This window comes from Perca fluviatilis, chromosome 21, assembly GCF_010015445.1.
Source record: "Perca fluviatilis chromosome 21, GENO_Pfluv_1.0, whole genome shotgun sequence".
In the NCBI taxonomy this organism is placed as follows: domain Eukaryota; kingdom Metazoa; phylum Chordata; class Actinopteri; order Perciformes; family Percidae; genus Perca; species Perca fluviatilis.
In genome coordinates, this window is record NC_053132.1 from 4248012 (window position 1) to 4272224 (window position 24213).

Here is a 24213-nt window from a genome sequence, read left to right on the forward strand (position 1 = left end):
ATTTATAAGATGTCTTTATGTATAATTAACCCATATTCTCTTGAATCAAGTGTTGTGTTTTATATTTGTTATTAATACAATTATCAGTTATAAGAATAGTTTTAGATTACTTTTATTTACTATTACTGTCATCTTTGATGGTGAATTTGCTTGTTCTAATATGAAATATCTTACCTCAGTACTAGAGCTTGGATTTTTAAGGGAGATACCAATATTTGAGAATTTATGATGAATTGCCCAGTATTTAAGGGGCATAAACATGTAACTTCAACAAACATGTTTTAACCCTTGTGTTGTCTTCCCGTCAAAATTGAAAATCAACACACTATCGATGTTTATAACTTTTTCTTACGTTTTTGTCCGTTTTTTTTCAACACTTTTGACGCTTTTTTCAATGTTTCTCACTTTATTTTTGACGTTGTCAACACTACGTAAGACTAACTTCATAACTGTAGTTTTACACTTATTCTTTGGAATTTATGGTCAATAAATCTCTTTTTATAGGAAATTATACCTAATTTTTTTGTTAGAAAAGCAGAAATTAGGAATTATTTAGACTCAAATTAAAGGAATGTATGTTGATGGATAATCACATTATGCTATAACATTGAATAAAACACCGCAAAATTAATGAAAGTAGAGAGTACTTGCCAAAGAGCGTTGGTGTTTTTGGGTAATTAAAATTGGATAGTTAAAAAGAAAATTTATATAGGAATTTGGAAAACGGGTCAAATTTGACCCGAGGACAACATGAGGGTTAAAGTTTTTGTTGTGAAAGAATCTTGACAAAGTTGTGTCCTGTGTATTTTACAGCATCGGTTCTCTCTGGAGAACAACATTTAAATGACTTCAAACATATTTTTTGGTTACTTATCAGCTGACGTATACATCGATGTATTGGTCCAACTCTACTATGTTACACATCTTTGTCACGGATTTTTAACAACCAAGTTTGAAGTTCTTTGTTTGAAATGTTTTGTGTAAAAAGATTTTTAAAAAGTCCATTTTAGGGATGAACGATTTTGGGGAAAAAATGTAATTGCGATTTTTCTGCCAGATATTGCAATTACGATTCAATTTGCGATTTAGCCAATGTTCAATCATAGAAATAGATAGATATAGGAAGGCCATTGGACTGTTTGCCGTGGTCATTTGATTAATACACAACAAAATGGTGATTTGTTGTTAGTTGTCACAGATACCAAGGGGGGTAAGCGAGCATCTGGAAAGCGTACCTCCTATGGGGAGATTCTGAGGCTAACAAGCCATCACCTCCCGTTAGCGTTCCATTGACTCCCATCCATTTTGGCGTCACTTTGACAGCGAATAACTTTACATCTGAAGCGTTTAAAGACTCTATTTGTCCGTTGTTTATTTCTAAAGAAACACGACAACGTATAAAAGGCTCCATTACCTTGTACCTCACGTTATGGCTCCGTAGCAGACGCTTTTATAAAAACAGGCTAACGATTGTGTCATAACCACGAGACTTACTGTCACACAGTAGAGGAATTACCGTATAGTCAGGAGAAGCTCGCAGGCAATCAGGGGGACGTGGAGGCATACAGTCAAGTGAAAAGCCCGTAGAGAGTCCATGAAAGCATCGGAACAAAATATTTCAGCAACGTTTTGCTCCTGCTCCTACGCTCATGGACAGCTCCTACTCACGCTCTCTGTCTCTGTAAGATTGGGAATGATTAGCTCAGCCATCACTGGAAAAGTTGCTTCTAATTGACTTAACTGGTCTCCGTTGAAATCTATGGCGTCGCTGTGTCCATTTTGTTTACGGTCTATGGACAGTAGGCGTCAATGGGGCTGTAAACTGTGTATACAGACTGCTAACAAGCGGAGGGTCTGACTAACTGCCTGTCTGTGTGTTGTTCTGTGTGAAAACCTGTCCTGTGTCTCATTTTTCTTGGGGTAGTTTGATCTGTCTCTGTCTCTCCAGGTCTCTATCCCTCTGTTCTTTGCTCAAACTAGATCTTTTTGTTCCTTTTTTTTGACAATGCATTGCATATTCAGAGGAGGCAGCATGTAGGTATCTTAAAACGACACGCACCTCCCTGGCTGCATGAATCATCCTTAACTTTCTTATCTTTTTTGTTTCATCTTTTTACTTCTTTTTTTTTTTATCTTTAAACTTTTTTTTCTTTTTTGGGTTCTGCTTTTTGGTGTTTTGTCCCCTGTTATGCTTTAGTACAACACATAGAGAATGTCTTGATGTAAATATATACTTGATTCATAAAGATGTTATGCTGTTCCTGTGTGTTTATTAGCAGCAGGGTTGGGCATCGCTTTGATTTCTGATTCTGATTCTTCCCTTCGATTCCGGTTCTTATCGATTCTCGATTGCGATTCTTTGAGGGTCAAACGGGTCACATGCCTGTTTCACAGATGAGAGGAAGATTGTATTTAGATTAACTGGTGATTTACAGTTCATACCGGTCTTTTTCAACGTAAAATAAAGCCACACTTCAGAGCGTCGCTGCGCTCCACGGCTGCAACGCCACAAACTCCTGGAAGAACTGTGGCCGCCATGGAAACCAAAAGTTGTGCGTGTTAAATTTGGGACCGATGACAAGATTCGAAACGATTCCAATAAAGAAACGATTCCAATGGAAATCCAAATTTTTGAAACTATTCTAAATTGGGATACACCGAATCCAGAGTTTTTAGGGTTCGGCTGAATACCGAATCCACTGGTTAAGATTCTGTTTAGGGTCCTCGCCACCACGAGACAAATCGGCATTGCAAATTGAACATGTAGCTGGACTTGAATGGCCTTCTTCTGACTGAAAGTAAAACCAAACAACAACTTTTTCTGCTCACGAGTTGCATTTCCACTTTCTCGCAGCCTACTGCATTGAACGGTCCACCTACGTAAACACCTTCCCGTAATCAACGGCGCCGTCATTATGGCGACCAGCGTAGCACGTGTAGTGCAAGCGTAGGGATCGGTTGGGTGGGAAAAAATGTTAAGGTTCGGCAGAAACCAAACCCTGTCAAAAAGCATCCCTGATTCTAAGTTGGAACCGGTTCTCGATGCCCAATCCTAATTAGCAGTGGTGTTGTAAGCATTTGGTAACATAGACAACCCTCGGGTTCACTATTTAAAATATTGATTAGCGCTTTTGATTTTTCATTTTTCTGTCTGTGCTGCATTTTTCTTTTTTTAATCTCGTCACCTTTTTAATGAGTTTGGTCCGCTTCGTCAGTATCCCGACAGATGTTTCATCTTGTCCATTGCCTTGCCCCCCCCTTGACACCCTACCCCTGTCTCTCATCTGTTCTGTGTGGCTGCATGGTCTTTTGTTGCACGATGTACGTAGCTCTCACGGACATTGGAAAGATTTGATATCACTCTCTCTCTTTTCTCTCTCTCCCCTCCCTTTTTGTTGTTCATCGTCTTTCTTTCTTTTCTTTGTCTTCTCTCTGCAGGGGAGGTGCTCTTTCAGATGGCTGAAGTGCACAGACAGATCCAGATCCAGCTTGAAGAGATGGTGAGCATGTGGTGACGGCGGTGGTGTTGCTAAAATCAGCACTTCTTAAGACGCCAGTTGGAAGTCAAACAGATTGCGGGCTTTTCGCTTTGAGAGTCTCCACATTACAGCATTTCTTTTAATATTTAATACTCGGCAAGACACACTCTTACATTCACACATAGACGCATGCTCTCACTAGGGATCGACCGATACTGAAAAAACTTAAGATTTTGGAATGTTATAAACTCCAACACAAGTGTCTAAATGCTTTAAGCAATTATTTACTAAATGAGAAACTTTCAACATAATAGCCAGTAACAGAGAGTCAGATAGTGTTGTGGGCCGGACATTAAAGGAGAAATCCGGGGCATAATGACCCTAGGGGTTAATAACACATGTGTACCGAGTCGACCGTTCTCTGGGATATGTTTTCATGCTAATCGAATGTGACCAGTTTTAGCGCAAACTGCTAATTAGCTTATAGCGCTAGTCGTAGGGGCAGAGGGTAAAGTAAAAAGAAATCACTATTTCTACACCACTAACAAGGCTCAAAATAGCACCACACTTCCATGGTAGCATAATGAGGGTCGCTACAGGTAAACCCAAGCATTGAGAACTTTGTAAGTGTACAGACAGTTTATTAAAAAGATAGATTAGAAAGACAGTACTGTTCATGTATACAGACGGGTGCTATCTTGGGAAAACAGTCACGACTGGTTGAACGCCGAACGCCGTGCTTGAGCTATGTTACTGGTTACTGGCTGCACGGCGTTCGTCGTTTGTCGTTATAAGCTAATTAGCGGTTTGCGCTAAAACTGGTCACATTCGATTAGCATGAAAACAGATCCCAGGGAACGGTCGACTCGGTACACATGTTAGTAACCACTTTGATTGGTTCATTTTGCGCCAGAATTGTCCTTTAAGTCAGACTCAGTGGTGAGTGAAACTGAGGCAGAGGGACAGACACAGAGCTGTAGCCGAGCCAAAGTAGAACACTTTTTTAATTTATTAAATTTAACGGTTATCAGGCAAATAAAACGCTGATACAGATCATCTGAAAACTGCCATAAAATGGCTCCGATAATCTCAAGCTCTTGTTGTACTTGAGTAGCTTTTAATGTATTTTCTGAAGGCAGCAGCTTCACTTAATTATGTTTGTTTACTGATATTCTAATATGTAAATTGCAGCAATCGGTTCCCCCAAAAGATTTTTATTTGAATCTTCCAAAGAGTAAAGTGGCCAATGGTGGAGACATTAGGGAATGTTCAGTCAACTGAGAGAAGAAGTGAGGAACCTTCTCTCTTTAATCGTAATGCAAAGTATGTTTTAAAGTGTTTTTATAAATGTTACCATCTCATCCTTTTGTGTTATGGATGTCAACGGTCAAAGGCAATTAATATTTACAGCAGTATCATTTTCAAATTGGGCTTGGGTCACATGCTTATCTCTTATCCAGAGACGGATTTAAGAATGGATGCAATAGTGACGTTGAGCAGAAATATTCTAACTTTTGTAACACAGTTCAAACCTCTCCCTTCACTGAGAGCCATGAAACCAGTTTGTCTCCATACAGTATCTAAGTAATGAACTCAAGGCTGTGGAGTTCCTGCTTTTACAGCAAGTATCCTGCTGATAGTAGTTTAAGAAAATACGTCTCCCAACATGGATGATAAGAGAGCGACAAAGACGGTGAGAGGTCAATAAATGCGACAAGAGATTAGTTATAATTCAAAAGAAAGGGTGTTCTATGGGTCTAAAAAATGTTTTTGTCATATGTAGTGTGTTTCTTTGGCAAAATACTGTACACCTAACTTACACATACAGAGGCACACATACGTGCAGAGAGACATACACATTGACATTGGCATGCATTTAAATGCCAGACATCCTCCCATAATCCTTTGGGTGGGACATTTCCGATGGCACATTCCTTTTTGAAAACAATCTGTTGTGGTTGTGTGCACATACTGTAACTGCTTGAGGTTTAGTTAATTTAGTGTTTGTCACATTGTTTTTGAGGTTCTTGTGTTCCTGTGTGTCTTACAGCTGAAGTCTTTCCACAACGAGCTGCTCACAGAGCTGGAGAAGAAGGTCGAGTTGGATGCACGCTACCTGAACGTGAGATTCCCTTTTTTGATGAAGTTATATTCCATTTCAACTTTGTTTATAGTGTCAAATCATAACAGAAGTTATCTCAGGACACTTTACAGATAGAGTAGGTCTAGACCACATTCTATACTTTATAAATGCGACCGCGGCAAGTAATAACTTCCTGTTTAACTGGCAGAAACCCCAGACAGAACTTGGCTCTTGGTGGGCGGCCATCCGCCGCGACCAAAGACACTAAAGCGGGATCTATGCTTCTTGTACTTGTGCGTTGGTGTGTGCGGCGATGTGTATATGTGTGTGGGAAGTGTGTGGTAGAGTGAGTGAGAGAGTGACAGTGATTAGCTTCAGAGCGAATACCATCTCTAGAGTCATAGTGAAAGAAACAAAGTGTCTGCCCTGTGCTTTTTTTGACCACTGTCGGAAATCTGCAGCAGGGAGAACCCGCATATGGGTAGGGGGGAATGCAACGCTTCCAAGCCGCGGCAAAACGGACCAATCACAGTTGTTGCGGTCTGCGTCGCCACAGGGTGTAGTTAAATTTTTTTGACAGGTGCACGTCAGGCTTAGCCTGGCTCTGCCCTGCTACGCACTTCCGCTCAATTTTCATTTTCCTTCAGTACGTTGTATGGGTTTGCGCTATATTCCTTGGTTTTCTCCGGCCAAATCTTTACCGGTCCAATCAGCGAACAGAGGGAGTGGCTGAGAACGATGACGTTGAGGTCATGCGCTAGTTTGAGTTGTAGTTCCGTAATGGCGGCGGAGAAAGATGCGAGCGAAGCCATTCGGTCCGTTGTGGCAACGCTGCCGAATATCCAGAAGTTAAAGCCCGAGGAAGAACAATCTTTGCTGAGTTGTGTTGGTGGCCATGATGTCGTGGCCCTCCTCCCCACGGGGTTCGGGAAAGGTTTGATGTATCCATATGTACTTCGTTCACAGCAATCCCACCAATCAGTCCCAAAACGTCACAGTTAGAGAGGAAATGCCCTAAACATATTCTTTGTAAATCTTTACAACCATTCCCCGAAAGAACCAAACAGGCCTGCCTTGTTGCACGATTCAAGTTATCTTCAAAACTTGCCATTTTTCCCGAAGCAAAGGGATTTTGAGAACGGCAACACACAGAGGGACAAATGAGGCTTTATCCTGGAAATTGGTTGTTCCAGATTACCCCGTACCTGACCCACCATGTGCTCGAGTGCAACACCACATTTAACCCTCATGTTGTCCTCGGGTCAAATTTGACCCGTTTTTTTTTTTTTTATAACCGAAAATATGGGACGTCGAAATAAGCGCTGAAAATGTAAAAAAAATAAAGACAAACGTTAGGAAAAGCAACGATGCAACAATGGAAAAAAACTGTCAAAAACACTGAAAGAATTCAATTTTATTTATAGTATCAAATAATAACAAGAGTTATCTCGAGACACTTTACAGATAGAGTAGGTCTAGACCACACTCTATAATTTACAAAGACACAACAATTCCAGTAATTCCCCCAAGAGCAAGCATTAGCGGTGGCTATTGCGACCAGGTCGAGGAAAAACTCCCTTTTAGGAAGAAACCTCGGCAGACCCAGGCTCTTGGTAGGCGGTGTCTGACGGGGCCGGTTGGGGGGGTGATGAACAGTTGCGATAATAGTCATAATAAAGATAATGGAACAGTGACCAGAAATAGTAGTTGTAGTAGTTCATGTCATAGTAGGGCACAGCAGGGCGTTACGGGATGTAGCGTGGCACAGCAGAGCATGGGTGGGCGCAGCAGGACGCAGCCGGACACTGCAGGGAATCGCAGAGCGTAGCAGGGTGTAGCAGGTCCACAGCGACAGCTGCACCCAAGACCCAGGTCTTGGTGCCACCCTAATCCAAGGCAATATTCTGGGCGAAGAAGAAACATAAGGACTCCGGGGAGTAAACTCCCCAGAGCTAGGTTAGTAACAAGCATTTCTGGGACAAGGATGCACATAAAAGGAAACAAATGAAAAGAGAGATCAGGGAGCAGCTCATTGTGTCGTAGGAAGGAAGAAACTTCCCCAGCAGTCTAGAATTATAATAGCATAACTAAGAGAGGCAGGTTAAAGAGAGGTGAAAGAAGACCTACAAACTTTAGAAAAAGCACCAAAAACGTCCAAAAAATGCCCAAAACATTGAAAAAGTCACACAAACGTTGGGGAAAAAGCCATAAAAATGTTGAAAAAAGTGACCAAAGCGTTGGAAAAATCCCCCACAAAAACGTAAAAAAAATATATATATAAACTTTGAAAAAAGCAACTTAAACAACAAAAGGTTTGGTGGACAGGAAGACAACACAAGGGTTAACTCTGCTCCATGTCAGTTAGGCCGTCTCCGAGGAGTGAAGTTACGGGTAATACAGTATGAGCCATGTTCTCGTAAAATCATTCAACTCGCTCCCTAATTTCCCGCCGGCTTTCATCCGAACCACTGCAGCAAGTTACATAAATCACTCCCCACTCTGCTCTGGGAATCATGACTCATTCTGTGAAAATGAGGAGTTTTGCGAGAAAATAAAAAAATAGACAAATTAATTCATGGTGATCAGAAGTTTGGAATCGGTCCCAGAAACATTTCGTCATTTGAGACAGGGGATGTACCGGCACGATGAATGTCCTTCTGATTATTACAGTCAAAACGTCTGTTGTATAACATGCAAATCAGCTACAGAGCCACTTAATGACCTCATGTCTTACATTACAAGCTGTCTGTCAGAGACTGTATATTGTACATACACAAACGGCACGCATACACTCCAGCCGCTGTGATCACGCACTGAAAAAGCGGGAATAGAAAATGGATCTCAATTTAACAAACCTTGTTAAACAACTGATGTGTTTTGGTTCTGTGTTTGGAGCCAGCAGAATGTGAAGTGTGCTACATTTTGGTGGGGATTTGAAAACCGATTTAAAACTGAGGATGAGAACAAAACGTCATCATAATCACAAGGTACCATCCTCCTTCAGTTCTCCAGTCCCCATCCTGCACCAATCCAGGGTGTAAAACAGAAGGCGACCGCTTGTCAGGGCAGCAATGAATGCACGTCATTGTCAAATATCATCTGTGGACTCTGACACGTGCGAGCACTGCCCTGCTGACTTTGTGCTGCCCCCCTCAGGCTGCACTGAAGAAGTACCAGACGGAGCACAAGAGCAAAGGGGAGAGTTTGGAGAAGTGCCAGGCAGAGCTGAAAAAACTGCGCAGGAAGAGCCAGGGCAGCAAGCACCCGTCCAAGTACGGAGACAAGGAGATGCAGGTCAGTCTGTGTGTGTGTGTGTTTGTGTGTCTGTGTGTGTCTGTGTGTCTGTGTTCGTGAAACTGTCCTTAGATGTCTGTAGGAGGCTGAAGTGTGATGTTTTGAATAATGCAGACTACAGTTCCTGGTGCTTCTATGGATCAATGAAGAATATAACACAAGTCTTAGCTCTGTGGCTCATAGACCATCCTCATGGCCAGCTGGAAGACCGCTGTATAATAAAAACACATGAACACCTTGAGGTCTTAAAAGAGAATTCAATGCTGAAGCTCCTTAAAGCTGCATTCTATCTAATTTCCAGCAGGGGGTGACTCTACCGGCTCCAAAAAGAAGTCTGTTTCTATAGAAGTCTATGAGAAAATGAGCCTACTTCTCATTTGATTTATTACCTAAGTCAACTTTTTTTTTTTTTAGCTTATGTACTCAGTCACTTGTTTTCTTCAATACAGCATAATGTTCATTTTGTAAATTATGGCCACATTAATTTTAAAATGGACGACAAAGTAGGGGATGCTTTAGGGTGTTACTACACACGACCTGTAAATCAGGACAGAGGCTTAGCGATGCTAACCCTGCCGCTGTGGACATTAAAATAGACCTGAACTTGTTTTTTGGCTGTTGTCCGTGTTTTCGTCTCTAACTTTGACCCCCTCACTGTGTGTTTTCACTTCAGCAAATTTAATTGGAACATTTGGTCACCTGAAAATGTCTTGTTCAGCGTCTTGCCAACCAAGCTAGCTAGCTACCGCTAACGTTAGCTGGTAACTTAAGGGAAAGTCCGCCGTTTTTCAACCAGCTCTGTGAACTGCCTTACATACAGATAAATTGCACCACTGCCCGGAGGCCTACGTTTACCTGCCAGTAAATCTCCACTGGATGACTCGCATCGCTGAAAATCGGCGACTTTCCCTCTTTTAGCGCTTAGCTTAGCGCCATTAAAACCATACACAATACTGGCTTGGCTGCGTCATCCTTCCCAGCTCCTCCCTTTTGTCCAAATATGGTCACTACTGGCTCAAAAATACCAAGATGGCTACGGCCAAATGCAAACTCCTGGCTTCAAAACGGCAAACCACACACCAATGGGTGACGTCCCCGATGCTACGGCCATTATTTTTTTACAGGTTTCTAATCATTCACTTTATTTTTTATTTTCGGCAAAGTCAGAACACAGACTTTTAGTGAACTCTAGGCCTGTAACAATTAGTACATAATTGTCTAATAGTCAGTGTTTTTTTTACATAATCACAGTTTCTTTGTTTAACAGATTTTTGTTAGTTTGTTAGTTGTGGCAATTTGTACTATACATTTTTTTTTTTTTTTATTGAATTGGAATTCATTCAAAAAGTAATAAATAAAGTTTTTTTTTTTATTTGACTGAAAGAGACAATTATATTGTTAATCGCAATTATTTCTGTGCCAATTAATTGTACAGCAAAATTTAGACCATCGATGCTACGGTCATTATTTTTACAGTCTATTCTCATCGTTCAGTTATTTCTTATTTCAGCAAAGTCAGAACAGATGCTTTTAGTGAACCCACGCTGATTTTTCGGTGAAGCACATACTCCGCTCCTCTCCCTCCTCCTGAGGGGATTTGAGCTTCAGTGCGCCTGGTAATCCGTGACGTGCTGATGAGATGGGACGTGCTGAGCTGAATGGGGACAGGCGGTGTGGGTGCCAGTCTGCAAGGCTCTTCACAGCGGAGGTTACCACTCGAACTCACTGTGGGCTGAACAGCGAAAACAATCCCACAGATTTAGTTTAGGAAGTTGAAAATAAAAAAAATAAAAAATAAAAATAACAACGGCTGACGTTTTTCAGTCCGTGGCTCTCATGAAGGTCAACACTTGCAAAGTACATTTAAATATGATAATTATAAAAAAAATGTAAACTCAGCTAATCACAATTAAATGTATGTGGTATGCACAAATAAATCATGTGATTATGTGGTTTTAGACCAGACAAATTGCCACCTTGTCAGCAAATGTGTATTATTATTATTATTATTATTATTATTATTATTATTATTAGGTCGACCAGTGTAGCGTGCGTAGTGCAAGCGCAGGGTTCAGTTGGGTGGGAAAAAAATTCTAAAGTTTGGCAGAAACTGAACCCTGTCAAAAAACCCAATATTCAGCCGAATCCTGGATTGGCTGCATCCCTAGAACAAAGAGTCTTGGAGAATCACTCGCTTGTTAACCCTCGAACAAGCTGGCAGCAAGAGGGAGGGGGTGAAATGAACTGCCCTTCTGACTATCAGTCCATCTGACCTCCAAATCTGGGACCGAAAAGGGAGGTAGAGAAAAAGCCAGTCTCTGCACTTTAGAAAAAAAGTTACTCTATCAGAGTCCATACATCAAAAGAGAGGTGAAGAGTTGTGTTATGAGTGATATGTTAAAAGACAAGTCTCAAATACCACTTGAGCCTTAAAAACTTTAAAAATATCTCTTTTTAAAGTACATTCAGAACAGATAAATAAATCGATCTGATCGATACTGAACAAAATAACGTGAGAATATATATTTAAAACGCAGTGTTCAATCTTGACCACATTAAGTTGGTAACTTTTTGTATTTCCAAAACGCTCACTATTTATATCGATTTCATTAGCGGCTGCACTTTAATCTTTATTACATAATATTTGTTTATGATCTCTAAGGCAGGCGAATGGGTCGAGCTGAGTGAGACGTATTCCTCTCAGGTTCAGGTAACTGCTTGAGCAGAGGCGTGTGGAGACAGCGGCAGACTCTCTGTGCCCCCGTCTGTAGGTGTTCTGGTGACACACGGAGCCCTCTTACACAACCCGCGCAGGAGACGCTGCTGCGATGTGATGTCTGTCCAATCAGCTGCTGCTCAACGCTGAGCGAGAGAGGCGAGGGAGACAAAGGAGAGAATGATGAGGAGTTATGCGTGCGTGGTGTGACAGTAATGGGCTTTTAATCTGGATGGCAATGACAAAAACCAAATTGATTTTAGTCCGATTTTTGAACCTGAAACGTTTCAGTATGTCAACAGCTGAAAGGTCTGCTGACTCACGCAAGTTCTTCTCGCCTTCAGCGGGTTCCTGCGTGGGGCGGCAGGACAAATACCTCGGTTATCTGCGATTGGCTCAATCTGTGGCTGATTACATTTCCGCCTTGTCAGCACTTCAGGTGTCGAAAGTGAATAATTGAGCTTACAATGGAACGGGGAATATGAGGCTTTGACCGCTGGCGTCGTACTCTGCAGAAATGCACTCACCTGCTGCTCCACTGCGGCCCTTCAACAGACATAAGATAGGAATACAGTAGGGGATAGAAAGAAAGGCTTTTCTATTCAATGTATTTGGCCCCAGGGTGCAATTGCAGAAGCACTTAGAGTAGTACAGTAACACAGTATAAAAATGTATCTTTTTTTAAACATAAACGTGAAATAATTGCAAGGATGAGCTGTATTGTTTACAGGCTGATTGACAAGCTAAAGACATTGGGAAGGAATAAGAGCGATATCTTTCAAATTTGAATTTATTTATGAGTCTCGAGCTGATCAGATCCCAGCTGAATGGTTACGGGTTAGGAATCGTTTAATGTTGTCAAAATTGGATAAAAGTAAATAGTCTTAATAAAAACTAATTTTAACAAAATAAAAAAAGCCTCATAGGATAGAGTCAAAATCTGAATCTGGATCGTTTCGAAACGAAGTCATCAAACAAGCAAAAAAAAAAACGAAACTGACAAAATGTAGTAATAAACACTATACACACACAGTAAGAGCCATATCATATAGTGGCTTCCATACCACTGTATGGTTTTATCTCATCATGGCAGTGCAGAGAAAACATGGTGTCAGAGGTTGAAGTTGTGTGTAACGTCTTTAGTTGTTCATTATCAAAATCTGTGTTGCCCATTCAGTAACTTGTCCTTTTTCATGACTATTTACCTCCACCATCAATTCCAAGTATTCCTATTGGCTTGAAATTTAACATTTGCGTTCTCATGACCTGGGGTAGACGCTCCATATTCATGCTCCATCTAGAAATGCGTTAAACGGTAAGGGACATACAGGACATACTGCTCCACCTTTCACATTTTCTCTGCCACATGATAAACTCCCAGCTGCTGCTAATGCTGCTAACGGGTATCGTAGCTTCCCGGCCCCCGGCGAGTTTGAAGAAGGAAACATGGAGGACCACACTTATTCAAAATTCCAATTTCAGGAACAGGAGTCTTCTTCTTCTTCGCCTAGAAAAAGAAAAAGGAGATTGAAAAGAGCAAGAGAGCGGCTATTTGAAGCGTGAAGGCTACCGTAGCTGTAATGCCTACTTTGAACTGCGTGGCGAGAGAGAGTTGATTGCGATATATGATCTCAACGCTAGATGGGAGAAATTCCCACACATTGGACCTTTAAGGGCTGTTCCAGTCGCCCCACACTGCTCCGCCGGAGCAGCAGGGGAGGGGATTATTGTGTAATTGTTGGTGTTGCCTTAATGGATGGCTGGTGGAGCGTAAAGGGGCGACTGGTGCCGGTCGGTACAAAAATCAATACGTGGAGCGATGAGGAACAACAGCACAGGAACTTTCAAAGTCCTGCAGTTACTCCGGGCTTTAACGGCTTATCGGGTGGGAAAGACCCAGGCTAGGCTGAGATACCAGGCTCCCGTTTGATCAATCAAATTCAATCACATTTGATTTAAAGTGTCAAATCACCATTAGATCAGTGCACTTTACAATAAAAGGAACACAGAAATAACAGACTGAGGGTTTCAATCTAGATTTAAAAATGTCAACTGAGTGAGCTTCTTTAACATGTAGTGGGAGGCCAGTCCACAGAGGAGGGGCCCGGTAGGAGAATGCTCCATAACTAGCTGATTTTTAGTTTATTAGGGAAAAGACCAGGGGCCTCATGTATAAACGTTGCGTACGCACGAAAAGCTTGCGTACGCTGGTTTTCACGGACACTTTGTGATGTATAAAAAATATACTTGACGTGAGAATGTGCGGGCCGTCACGCAAACTGTTGAGCACCTCCATAACTAGCAGATTTTTAGTTTACTAGGGAAAAGACCAGGAGACCAGCATCAAGAGTGCGTGGCTGTCTATTTCGTGTAATAAGCTCCGATAAATAAGGTGGTGTGAGTCCTAGTCTCGCTTTACCAGACCTTTCTCCACAGCGCTGCGGAGGAAGGTCTGGCTAGTCACGCAGTACTCCGGGATGGGAGAAAAACGTGCTCTGGTTTATTGGCATTTCTTTAAACCAATCACAATCTTCTTGGGCGGCGCTATGCGCCGGATGCAGCCACGGTGCCTCTGCAAAATAGCCTCTGGAAGGAACTTGTTTTGGTGGAACGTGTGCGTACAAAAGTAGTTTTAGTCGTGCAACAGAAAACTCCGATAGGACAGATAGTCTAGCTAGCTGTCTGGATTTACCCTGCAGAGATCTGAGGAGCAGTTAACCATAGTCCTCACAAATCCACCAGAGGTTAGAACGCCAACACAAAGAAATAGGAAGATAACGGACATCCAGCCAAAAAGAGGGACATCCTGCAGAATTTCTGGTCCACGTCGTGGATATAGACTATGCGAGTCTATGCAGGGCCTTATATGTTAAACGAAAAACCTTAAAATCAGCTCTAGTTTGCACTGGGAGCCAGTGAAGAGAGGCCAGAACGGGTATTATGTGATCATATTTTCTAGTTTTTGTCAGGATTCTGGTTCATCTCTTGTGATGAACTGAACGTCCAAAATTGAACATCTCACTAATTTGAATATTGGAGACCAGAGTGCGTGCATGTGTGCACATTAATAATGCATTTATGTATGCATGTGTGTGTGTATTATACCTCCAGTAAGAAGGTTATTTCTTTTATTCCTGTTGGTCTGTTTGCTAGTCAAGTCATCTTTATTCATATAGCACATTTAAAACAACCGCATTTGACCCAAATTGCTTTCCAGCCCAGGCAGATGGGTTTGGATGTAACACAAAACAGCTTGCATCATAAAACCAAAGTCAAATAATGAAATTGAAAGTTTGGAGAGAAGGAATAAAATCAATAGTTAGCGCAATATCTCGCAGTCTTGATATCTGGTAGAAGTTCACATGGGGCAAAGAACAAAGGATTCGATTCTGGTGAAGATCCAGACATTTTTTAAAAAGATTTCAGAGTTAATGGAAGAAATATGTGAAATATCCCTTCAGCGTTTAGTTTTTTGATGCAGACTTTTATCCAGACTTGTGCTGTTGTGCCAGAGTCACTAATTAAGCCTTTAACAATCAAACTAATGTATTATAAATTGAAGCATTGTGCAGCCTTGGCACAGCTAGGCACTCTTGAGTACTGTCTAGTTTGTGCATGTGTGTGTTAGCGTGTGTTATGGATAAATCGAGTTGTCAACTGTTAAATTAATCGTCAACTATTTTGATAATTAATAATCGGTTTGAGTCATTTCAGTTTTGGAAAATAATTAAAACTTCTCTGATGTCAGCTTGTTAAATGTGAATATGTTTCTAGTTTCTTCTCTCCTCTGGGAGAGTAAACTGAATATCTTTGAGTTGTGGACAAAACAAGACATTTGATGATGTCGTCTTGTGCTTTGGGAAAACACTGATCCACATTTTTTCACCATTTTCTGACGTTTTAGAGACCAAACAACTAATTCATTATTCAAGAAATTAATAGACAATGAAAATAACCCTTGTTGCAGCCCTAGCTGTGGACCTCCAGAGTAGCATGTGAATGTACTGAGGGAGCTAGTTTGTTTAGATAGCCAGATTCTTGCAGATTCAGGCCTGTGTAAACTTCTTCAGGAGATATTTCCCAGTGGGAAGCCACGTTGCAAATAATATTAACACCTTATTACATAATTTAGTGGTTCCCAACACACAAGTGCAGAGTGGTGACCCCAATCTAGGCACACAATTACCATCCCATCACGAAAAGGAAGCCATGATTAAAGTGCATCATATTGGCCCTCATGGGAACCAGGTTTGGCAGGAACACCAGTGCCCTGAACTGTTATTAAAGCCAAATATATATATATATATATATATATATATATATATATATATATATATATATATATATATATATATATATATATTTTATCTATCGATCTATCTATCTGGTTACTTAAGACAGATAATATGTTTGTGCAAAGCCTGAAAGCTTGCCTGTGTGGATGGGTTGTTGCTTGGACATTATGAGGTATAATGCGAAGCAATAGCTCATTGATGCCTTTTGGACCCGCAAAAAAAGAGAACCCATCACAGTATAAAGTCATCGCCGTTCACTCCAGCTCATAAATTGATGTTGGTATTAAAACTGTAGGGGATGGGAAGTCACCCGTTTACAACGGTGTCCCTCAGGGGCCATAAAGCACTGCTGCCGATATACAGTCTGCTAAATCTCCTGGGACATTTGTGACTGAAGCGTTCTTGGTAGAAACAGGTAGTTTGTGGCTTTAGATGATTGACTTCCACTGCATCATGTCATGCAGACGTTTTTAGTTTTTCTGTAAGATAAGACAAAATGCGATTACATTAGACATCATGATTAGTGCTTGAACAGTCCGTCAATCAGTTAGTCAACTGGCACATAGTAATTTCTAAGAGCATGAATTAAATCATCGTTAATTTAGTCAAGGGGTCCCGGGACAATGACTGACAAAAGTGAACATGAAATAATGCTTATTTTTTGACATTTTCCTCTAATCTGTACTACTTTCTGCATCACTTACGTCTTTAAGCCTCTAATTTTTCCAATTTCAAATGAAACCTAAGTAGGGAAAAAACACAGGATGATGAAGTGCTCAGAGCTCACAGACTCCCAACCTGAAGATTTTGCATCATTATAAAGGTGTCACAAGCTGAAATAGGCTGGCTACCACCAGTTTAAGCCATTTATCAAGCTCAACTCACCGAACATGTTCTTGTTCCAGCTTCCGAAATGTGAGGATTTGCTGCTTTTCCCCGTTATATATCATTTAAAATGGAATATCTTCAACTTTTGGACAAAAACAAGCCATTCAAGCAACCAAGTCATCACCTCATCAGACTAAAGGATTATTTGGTAAATAGAGAGATTAAACATTATTGAAAATAATCATTACTTGCAGAAGAAGACGTGGGATCTGTGTCTGTATCTGCAGCATGATTCACCATCTCTTTACAAAGAAAAGTTCCAGCAGCAAGTGTGTTACTTTGGGTTCAACATTGGGGGGTGGGTGTAACCCCCCTCATCCCCCCTGTAAATTACGCCTATGCTTCCAGGCCTTTGGATACTTCCTGAGGAGGTATTTCCCAGTGGGAAGCAACATCGCAACTAACTCTGTTTAACACATAACTGCATCATTTAGTGGTTCCCAACACGCGAGTGCAGAGTAGTAACAACAATCTTAACACACAATTATCATCCCATCACGAGAAGGAAGCCAAGGTGAAGGGAAATTGGGAATTCAGTTCCTTGTGTGAAATGTGTGAAAACAGTTTTCACCTGCCTAGTTGGGTTTTCTGGTTTCTGATGTGTTTTTTTTAAACGGGATGAGATCAGAGGAGATGGTTGCACGTCATGAGATGAGAGCTGTGTTTGTGCACCAAAGAGAACCATAAGAAGGGATGACATGATTCACTCAGGAGCACAAATATATACCTCATGGTGGCACTAGAGGAAAAGTCAGGAGTTCACCTAAGTCATTAGGATTTATTCTGTGGGGATATTTCAGTCTAGACCAAAGTAGTGGACATATTGACCGTTCTCCATTGACTTGTATTGTGTGAAGGTGCCTCCTTGTTTATTTCGTCTGCTAGCAAACAACAGAAAAATGCCTAAAAGCTGCTGTGTGGTGATATTCACTACCAACAGGGTAAATAATCCATGCCCTTTAACAAACCATCTGGTGCTACAGGTTAGTTTTTCCCAGCCTCGTGTAAAACGGTATCACAAAAACAAATATCAGGTTTAATGTTTCTGTCCAAAGCCATATCTAACTGCAGCTGAGCGGACTCAAAAAGGTGCTTACTGTATGTAAATTATGAATGGCATCACACCAAAAACACCAACATCAATTCCATACTGAGATCCACTTTTTAATTCTGACAGGCCGCTTTGAAGCCAGGAAACAGAACTGTTGGTTTCTACTTTCAGCCTTTTATCAGTTTCTGTTTTCCTTTCATATCAGCGAGATACAGAGAAGAGAAGTTTGTCAGTTTGAGATGAGGAAAATCAAAAAGGTCTGAAACGATTTGAGCAGTGCAGGTATTCTTTTAGCTCTGTACCAGTCATATATATCGTCATCACACGGTGTTTAATATCCCTCTGGTGAGACTTAAAGATAACCGGTCATGTTATATTGAATGTTTTCAGTATAATTACTGATCAGTCTGTTACAGTCCAAGTTTTATCCACCCTAGTCGTTGACATGTTTAATGGCAGAGAGTTTTTGCACCAGTGGTTCAGACCATCTTTAATGTGAAATAAGTCAATAAATACCGGACACACAAGCACGCACTCACCCTCCCAGCACACATCTTAACTGCTGATTGTGCTCACTGTCAGCAGAAAGCGGGAGCAGCTTTTGGCCAGATTTATATTTTGTGCAGACGGGGAGCTTTAGGCGAAGAGCGGCTGATTGGCAGCTGCATTAAAGGCCGGTTGGAATCTAATTAGGGCTCTGTATCTGAGAGCGATTGTGTACACCGCATACAGCAGATGTATGATGTATTCAGACTACTTAAATAATGGAAAAGGAACTCTGCTGTGGTGGATTAATGTACTTGAATGTATATCTTAGTAGTGGCACTCTCCAGGGATCCGTTATAAAACTGTGCTGTGCCCAGCCTATAGCACTAAAACATTTCACGTCGTACATACTTACTACTTACGTACTATGATTTCCCCTTTCGTACACATACGATGTCAGAAGAATAAAGAGCATTTGTGATGTTTTATAGATATACTACATAGACATTGCAGGATTAACCTGTTTTGGGGGCCCTGGAGGGAAAAAACTTATCCATTGACTCCCATTCTTCCCACTGTTTATGTAGATTGTCACCTGTAATCTAGGATCTAGGAAAGCCCAAGGGATTTCCTAATCTTTTACACATTCCACTACATTCATACAATACTGTACACAATATAGGATTATGTAAATGTGGCCCTTTCAAAAAAACATTTACAGATTTGTTTTTTTACACATTTAGGCTATAGTGATGGTAAGTGATGTTGTAATTTTGCAAACCCCGTACCCATCGAGCACAGACCGCAGACTACACATTTAGTTTGTGGTCATTTGATGAAATGCAAGTTTATTTAGGTTAATGCACCATAAGCACAACATATCGGAAATAATATAATGCTGTGCCCCATGCAACACATGGTGGCCCATGCAACACATGGGGCACAGCTCAACAGCTCTCTGCTTTCTACTTTCTACTTGTACCCATATATGGTGTTTAGTTTCCTTGTCAGCGCTCACGAGGTATTTCAGCAAGGGCGTAGGTTTGGTTATAAAATTCCCTCATACAAAACTGCTCAGTTAGTAAACCACTCAAAACATTGAAAAACACCTAAAGTATAAAAAAGTGACAAAGTGGACTTAATATCCCAAACCCAATCATATTTTTTTGAGGGGGGCTAATCTACCTCTTCTAAAAAGAAGAAATCTACGCCTATGTAATTTCGGAAGGTTGTATGATCATGACGAATTCAGAATACGCTTGAACGTCCGGGTAAACCACCTATTGTTTTCCATCCCCCCCTCCCCATGTCACCATCTGTCAGTCACTCTTTAGTGATCGACCGTTCCCTCGCGGCCCCCCTGTTCTCCGCCTGCTGGTCTGAATCTGATCAACACGGTCACTTGCTGGGTGTTTTTCTGGGTGGGCTACCTGAAAGCCTCTCCACCTCCGCCATTTGCATGACTCATAGGTGGCCTTCATCTTCCTCTGCCACTTGTCACCGTTTCATATTTCACCGTGGGTGATCAGTGCACATTCAGCCCTAGCGCGCCCACATAAAGGACCTCGTTAAGCTCTTAGAAATTGTTCATTTTTTCTGCCAAATGACCGTATTCTGACAGATTATTTCCTTTAACGTCTCTTCCGGTTGTGTTTTGATGTAATGGGCTGTAAGGGTCAGACACTGGAGCATCAGAGACAAAGAGGGATTCAAAGTGTGACACTGTGGCTCCTCCATGTGGCACAACAGTACACAAACAACGTTTCCCACCACAGAAACCTACTTGGGATACAGAAGGGAAACTGTAATGTAATGATTATGAACATTCCCCTAAATCATATGTCAAAACTGGAAAATGCAAAATTCCAATTGCTGTCATTCCTCCAGAAACGTATAAAGGAATGTCTCAGCTGATAAATTACAGTGATCAAATGTTATTTTTGTGCACCTTTCCCTCTTCAAATACAATACTGTAAGATAGTTTGTATATACAGTATGTAACCGCTGTTAGTTCTTAAAAGCTTGATTCATAAGAAAAACGACTAAAAAGGTGGTTGAACTAAAATGTAAAGGAAAAGAATGCTTACCACTCCTCGTTGATGCCAGGAGTAAATTAACTCTGCTTTCAGTCAGTGAAGGATCTGATTGTAGCCTGGTTGACACCAGACCCTTCTTAGTTGTAACTGAGAGTGGGTCTGAGCGAAGGTTCATTCACAGCCCATTTCCAAAGGGGCATCACCAACGGACGCCGCTCAAATGCCTCTGGGCGCAATTGGACAGTCCTTCAACCAATCAGACCAACGATCCGGGTGACGTAGCAGCGACAGCGGCATCAACGGGTTGCTGCGCTTCGGTGGCCGTCATGTTGAATGTAAACAAAAAGCTGCTCGCCGTCGCTGCGCTAATCGTCATCGTGTAAAGCCCCCCTCAACGGTTGTGATCGGTGCCTCGATTTGGAAAAATTGGAAATGGGCTTGAATGGGCTCTTGGCCAGTCTGACTTGCGGAGCAAATCTCAAATTTGCTGGAAGTTCGTCAGGGTATTCCCAGGCTAATCAGTTTGTTATAGCATAAAACCGTTCAGGTGTCGTTGACTTATTTGTATATCTAATATGGACTTTTAAATGGGGAAAATGAAAGTAAGTGCCAGGATATTTAGACTGAGGTAACTATCAAATAGTTAACAGTAAAGTAAAGGCATCATTATTTTATGACTCTGCTCCTTGTATTTAATACTGATGAGGCTTAATGTCTCTCTAATCATTCTGTATTGAGGAGGGAAAGGATGAGATTAATGCTGGGTGTCTGCAGCCGCTGTCTCCTCCTCCCTGTTCCCTCATGCTGGGCTGTTGGGGTCATTACAGGGACGCAGTTACCAGTCGATCAGTGGAAGGGTGTCGTCTATATGAAAATGACTAGACATCTCACTCTGCCTTGAGAGGCTGGGGACAGTACAGCTGTAATATAGACTGAGGGGGAGGTGAAGCAGGGAGGCAGTTGGATAAAGGAAAGTTTATGGAAACCAGAAAATGGATCTTATCCCAAAGTGAAACTCTTTTTCATCTTGTTGTACTTAGATTCTCTAAAACAGGTTTTCATTTTTATTTATTTTATTTATAAAGGACAACGCACATTAATCGACATTTCAGTCAGACAACTCACGACTCTGACTTCATCTCTCCCCTCAGACTGGGTTCACATGACCTATTGGGGAGTGATTCCCCATTGGCCGGAGCCTGCAGGTGGATGCTGGGGTGGGGCTTACAGAGCAGGCAGCAATACGGGTGAAGGGCAGCAGCCTCATTGACCAGCAGAGATGGGGAAACTTTGCAGCTTAAATAGACCGCCAAATGGATTGAGTCTGTTTGGTAAATGATACGGAGAGTGAAACATGTCATGTGTATACAACGGTGCAGCTCGAGTTGACCGCCTGAACTAGCTCGCAGGCGTCGCACCATTTCTGTAAATGGGCCAGTGTTAGCCAGATGGCTGATGTTCAACTGTAGTCCTTTGGCCAGATGTTTTGAGACCAGAGCGACAGAAAACAGCCATTAGTATGGGTTAAAATGTACAGGCAGAAGTCAATAAGACACCATAAAGACGGCTAGAGCAACAAGAAGCCATGCAGGGCGACAGGAAGCAGCAAGACATTAGTACAGTTACACATCAACAGTATCCACATTCAATACAGGAAGCCATGCAAGCAACAAAACGCAGCCAAGCAACACAAATTAGAGCCATCTTCTTGAACCATGCAGCCATGCAAAGCAGTAATGAGCAATGACACAAAAAAATGAAATATAATACATGATGGCGATCTTTAATACGATATTATACATGGGTAAAATGGTGAAACAGAAAAAATATAAATCAATCTTAATACAATGATAACAAAAAAAGCTAAAAAAAAAAAAAAAAAAAAAAAAAAAAAAAAAAAAAAAAAAAAAAAAAAAAAAAAAAAAAAAAAAAAAAAAATTTCCTATGAATATTAATGTCAGACTGTGAGGAGATTGAGTTTAGTTCGGTAAAAGAAACAAAAACTTTTAAAGAGCTTTATTGTCCTTGTGTCAGATTCATTACAATGTTAACAGATCAAACAGTTATGAGTCATTTGGTTAACAAACTAACCCATAATGAACTCTCCTTTTTTAAAGTATTATAATCTTAAAATAAGTGAAACCACACTCTGGAAGATTATTACAACCAAGCGAATAACATCATCAAAGCCACTACAGAGAACTGAGCACCTGAGCCGGTTAATGCTGTTCTCTACGCATTATAGTGTATGAGACCGACATTATAAGCCCTTTGAAAACAGTGATATTTTATGTCCCCCACATCTATATCTACAGATGATCTTTTAATTAAACTTCTCCCACCACCATTCACAATATCAATTATCGATATAGCTTTTTATGTCCCTTCAACATGCCATATGAAGAAAAAATGATTTTACTGAACGTGCTTTAGCTGCATTATATTTGAGGATAAAGGCACCATCTGTGATCTGAATTTAAACAGAAGGATACTGTAGACCAGTGTTGTAGTACTCAAGATCGGTCTTGCTCTCGAGACCACTTTTTGAAGGTGTCATCTCCGAATTGTCTTGTTTTGAGCTCGGATAGTCTATGTCCACGACGTTCCACTTCTGGGATTGGTCAGGTGCCACTGGAAATTCTGCCGGATGTCACTCTTTTCGGCCAGATGTCCCTCACTTTCCTCTTTCTTTGTGTTGGCGTACCGGTGGATCTATGAGGACTATGGTTAACTGCTCCTCAGATCTCTGCAGGGTAAATCCAGACAGCTAGCTAGACTATCTGTCCAATCTGAGTTTTCTGTTGCACGACTAAAACTACTTTTGAACGTACACACGTTCCACCAAAACGTGTTCCTTCCAGAGACTATTTAGCAGAGGCACCGATGCTCCGTCTGGCGCTTAGCGCTGTCCCAAGACAATTGTGATTGGTTCAAAGAAATGCCAATAAACCAGAGCACGTTTTCCTTCCATCCCGGAATGCTGTGTGAACTGGCCAGACCTTCCTCCGCAGTGTTGTGGAGGAAGGTCTGGCAATGCAAGACTAGGGCTCGGATAAAAAAGAACTCAGGATTTTATTTCAAGACCGGTCAAGATCTCAACTGCAGGGATATCACTATATAGCCTGTGCATTGTCTGATTTATGTGTTAACATCATTACTGTGATTGGATGTAAAACTGCCTGCTTCAAATGTAACCAATAACTTGACTCATTTCTAATTTGAAATGTGTTAATGTTAACCCGCTTTCCCCGTTCCGCTTAACACACACTCCCGAGAAAGAGAATGCGGGAGACCGAAGAAGAAGAAGAAGCTCTGGCTACCTTTATTTGTTTTCTGTGGGTGTTTTTTTTTTTATGGGAATGCAGATCTTTCAGATCAGTTTGAGGAGTGCCTATGGTTAGCATTTCCAAATCCACAGCAATTTGACTTTCAAAGCACAATTTGTCTGCTTTTTATATGTCATGTTCGTGGTGTATGATGGCCGATTTAGTTTAAAATGGCAGAGTCCATTCATGAAAAGCCATTAAAATACTGTCCATCATTGGCTGAAGTCATTCAAAGCCTCAATTGTGGGGCGTTTGATTCACCCAATTTACACTAAGGAATTTAGTTTGTGGTGCTCAAAGGGCTTTCGAGATGATCTAGAGTAATCGGGACATAGTTCATAGGAAGATATGTTACTGTTGAATGTTTTAAAAGTCATTTTACAGTGATTTGCGAGCCACAAACGGAAATTAAATTCCATCCTCATTTGATGTCATTTTTGCTCCGAGAAAGTAGAAGTGGCCCCTAAACTCTTACACTTTTGTGACACTCTACTCTCAAATCTTGTATTTTCAACCCTATCACAACAATAAGTAAAGTAAAATGTATTTATACAGCACA

General features: G+C 41.2%; 1 protein-coding gene across 6 annotated transcripts in view; it reads left to right on the forward strand.

The window, feature by feature from the left end:
• The window catches only part of baiap2b (BAR/IMD domain containing adaptor protein 2b), a 111675-nt gene that overhangs the window by 52239 nt on the left and 35223 nt on the right, over positions 1 to 24213 (forward strand). For all 6 annotated transcript variants that reach the window (XM_039788596.1, XM_039788598.1, XM_039788597.1 and 3 more), the window contains 3 exons: positions 3439 to 3500; positions 5530 to 5601; positions 8719 to 8856. In XM_039788596.1, coding sequence (XP_039644530.1) covers positions 3439 to 3500; positions 5530 to 5601; positions 8719 to 8856 — 272 coding nt within the window. The remainder of the gene's footprint in view (positions 1 to 3438; positions 3501 to 5529; positions 5602 to 8718; positions 8857 to 24213) is intronic.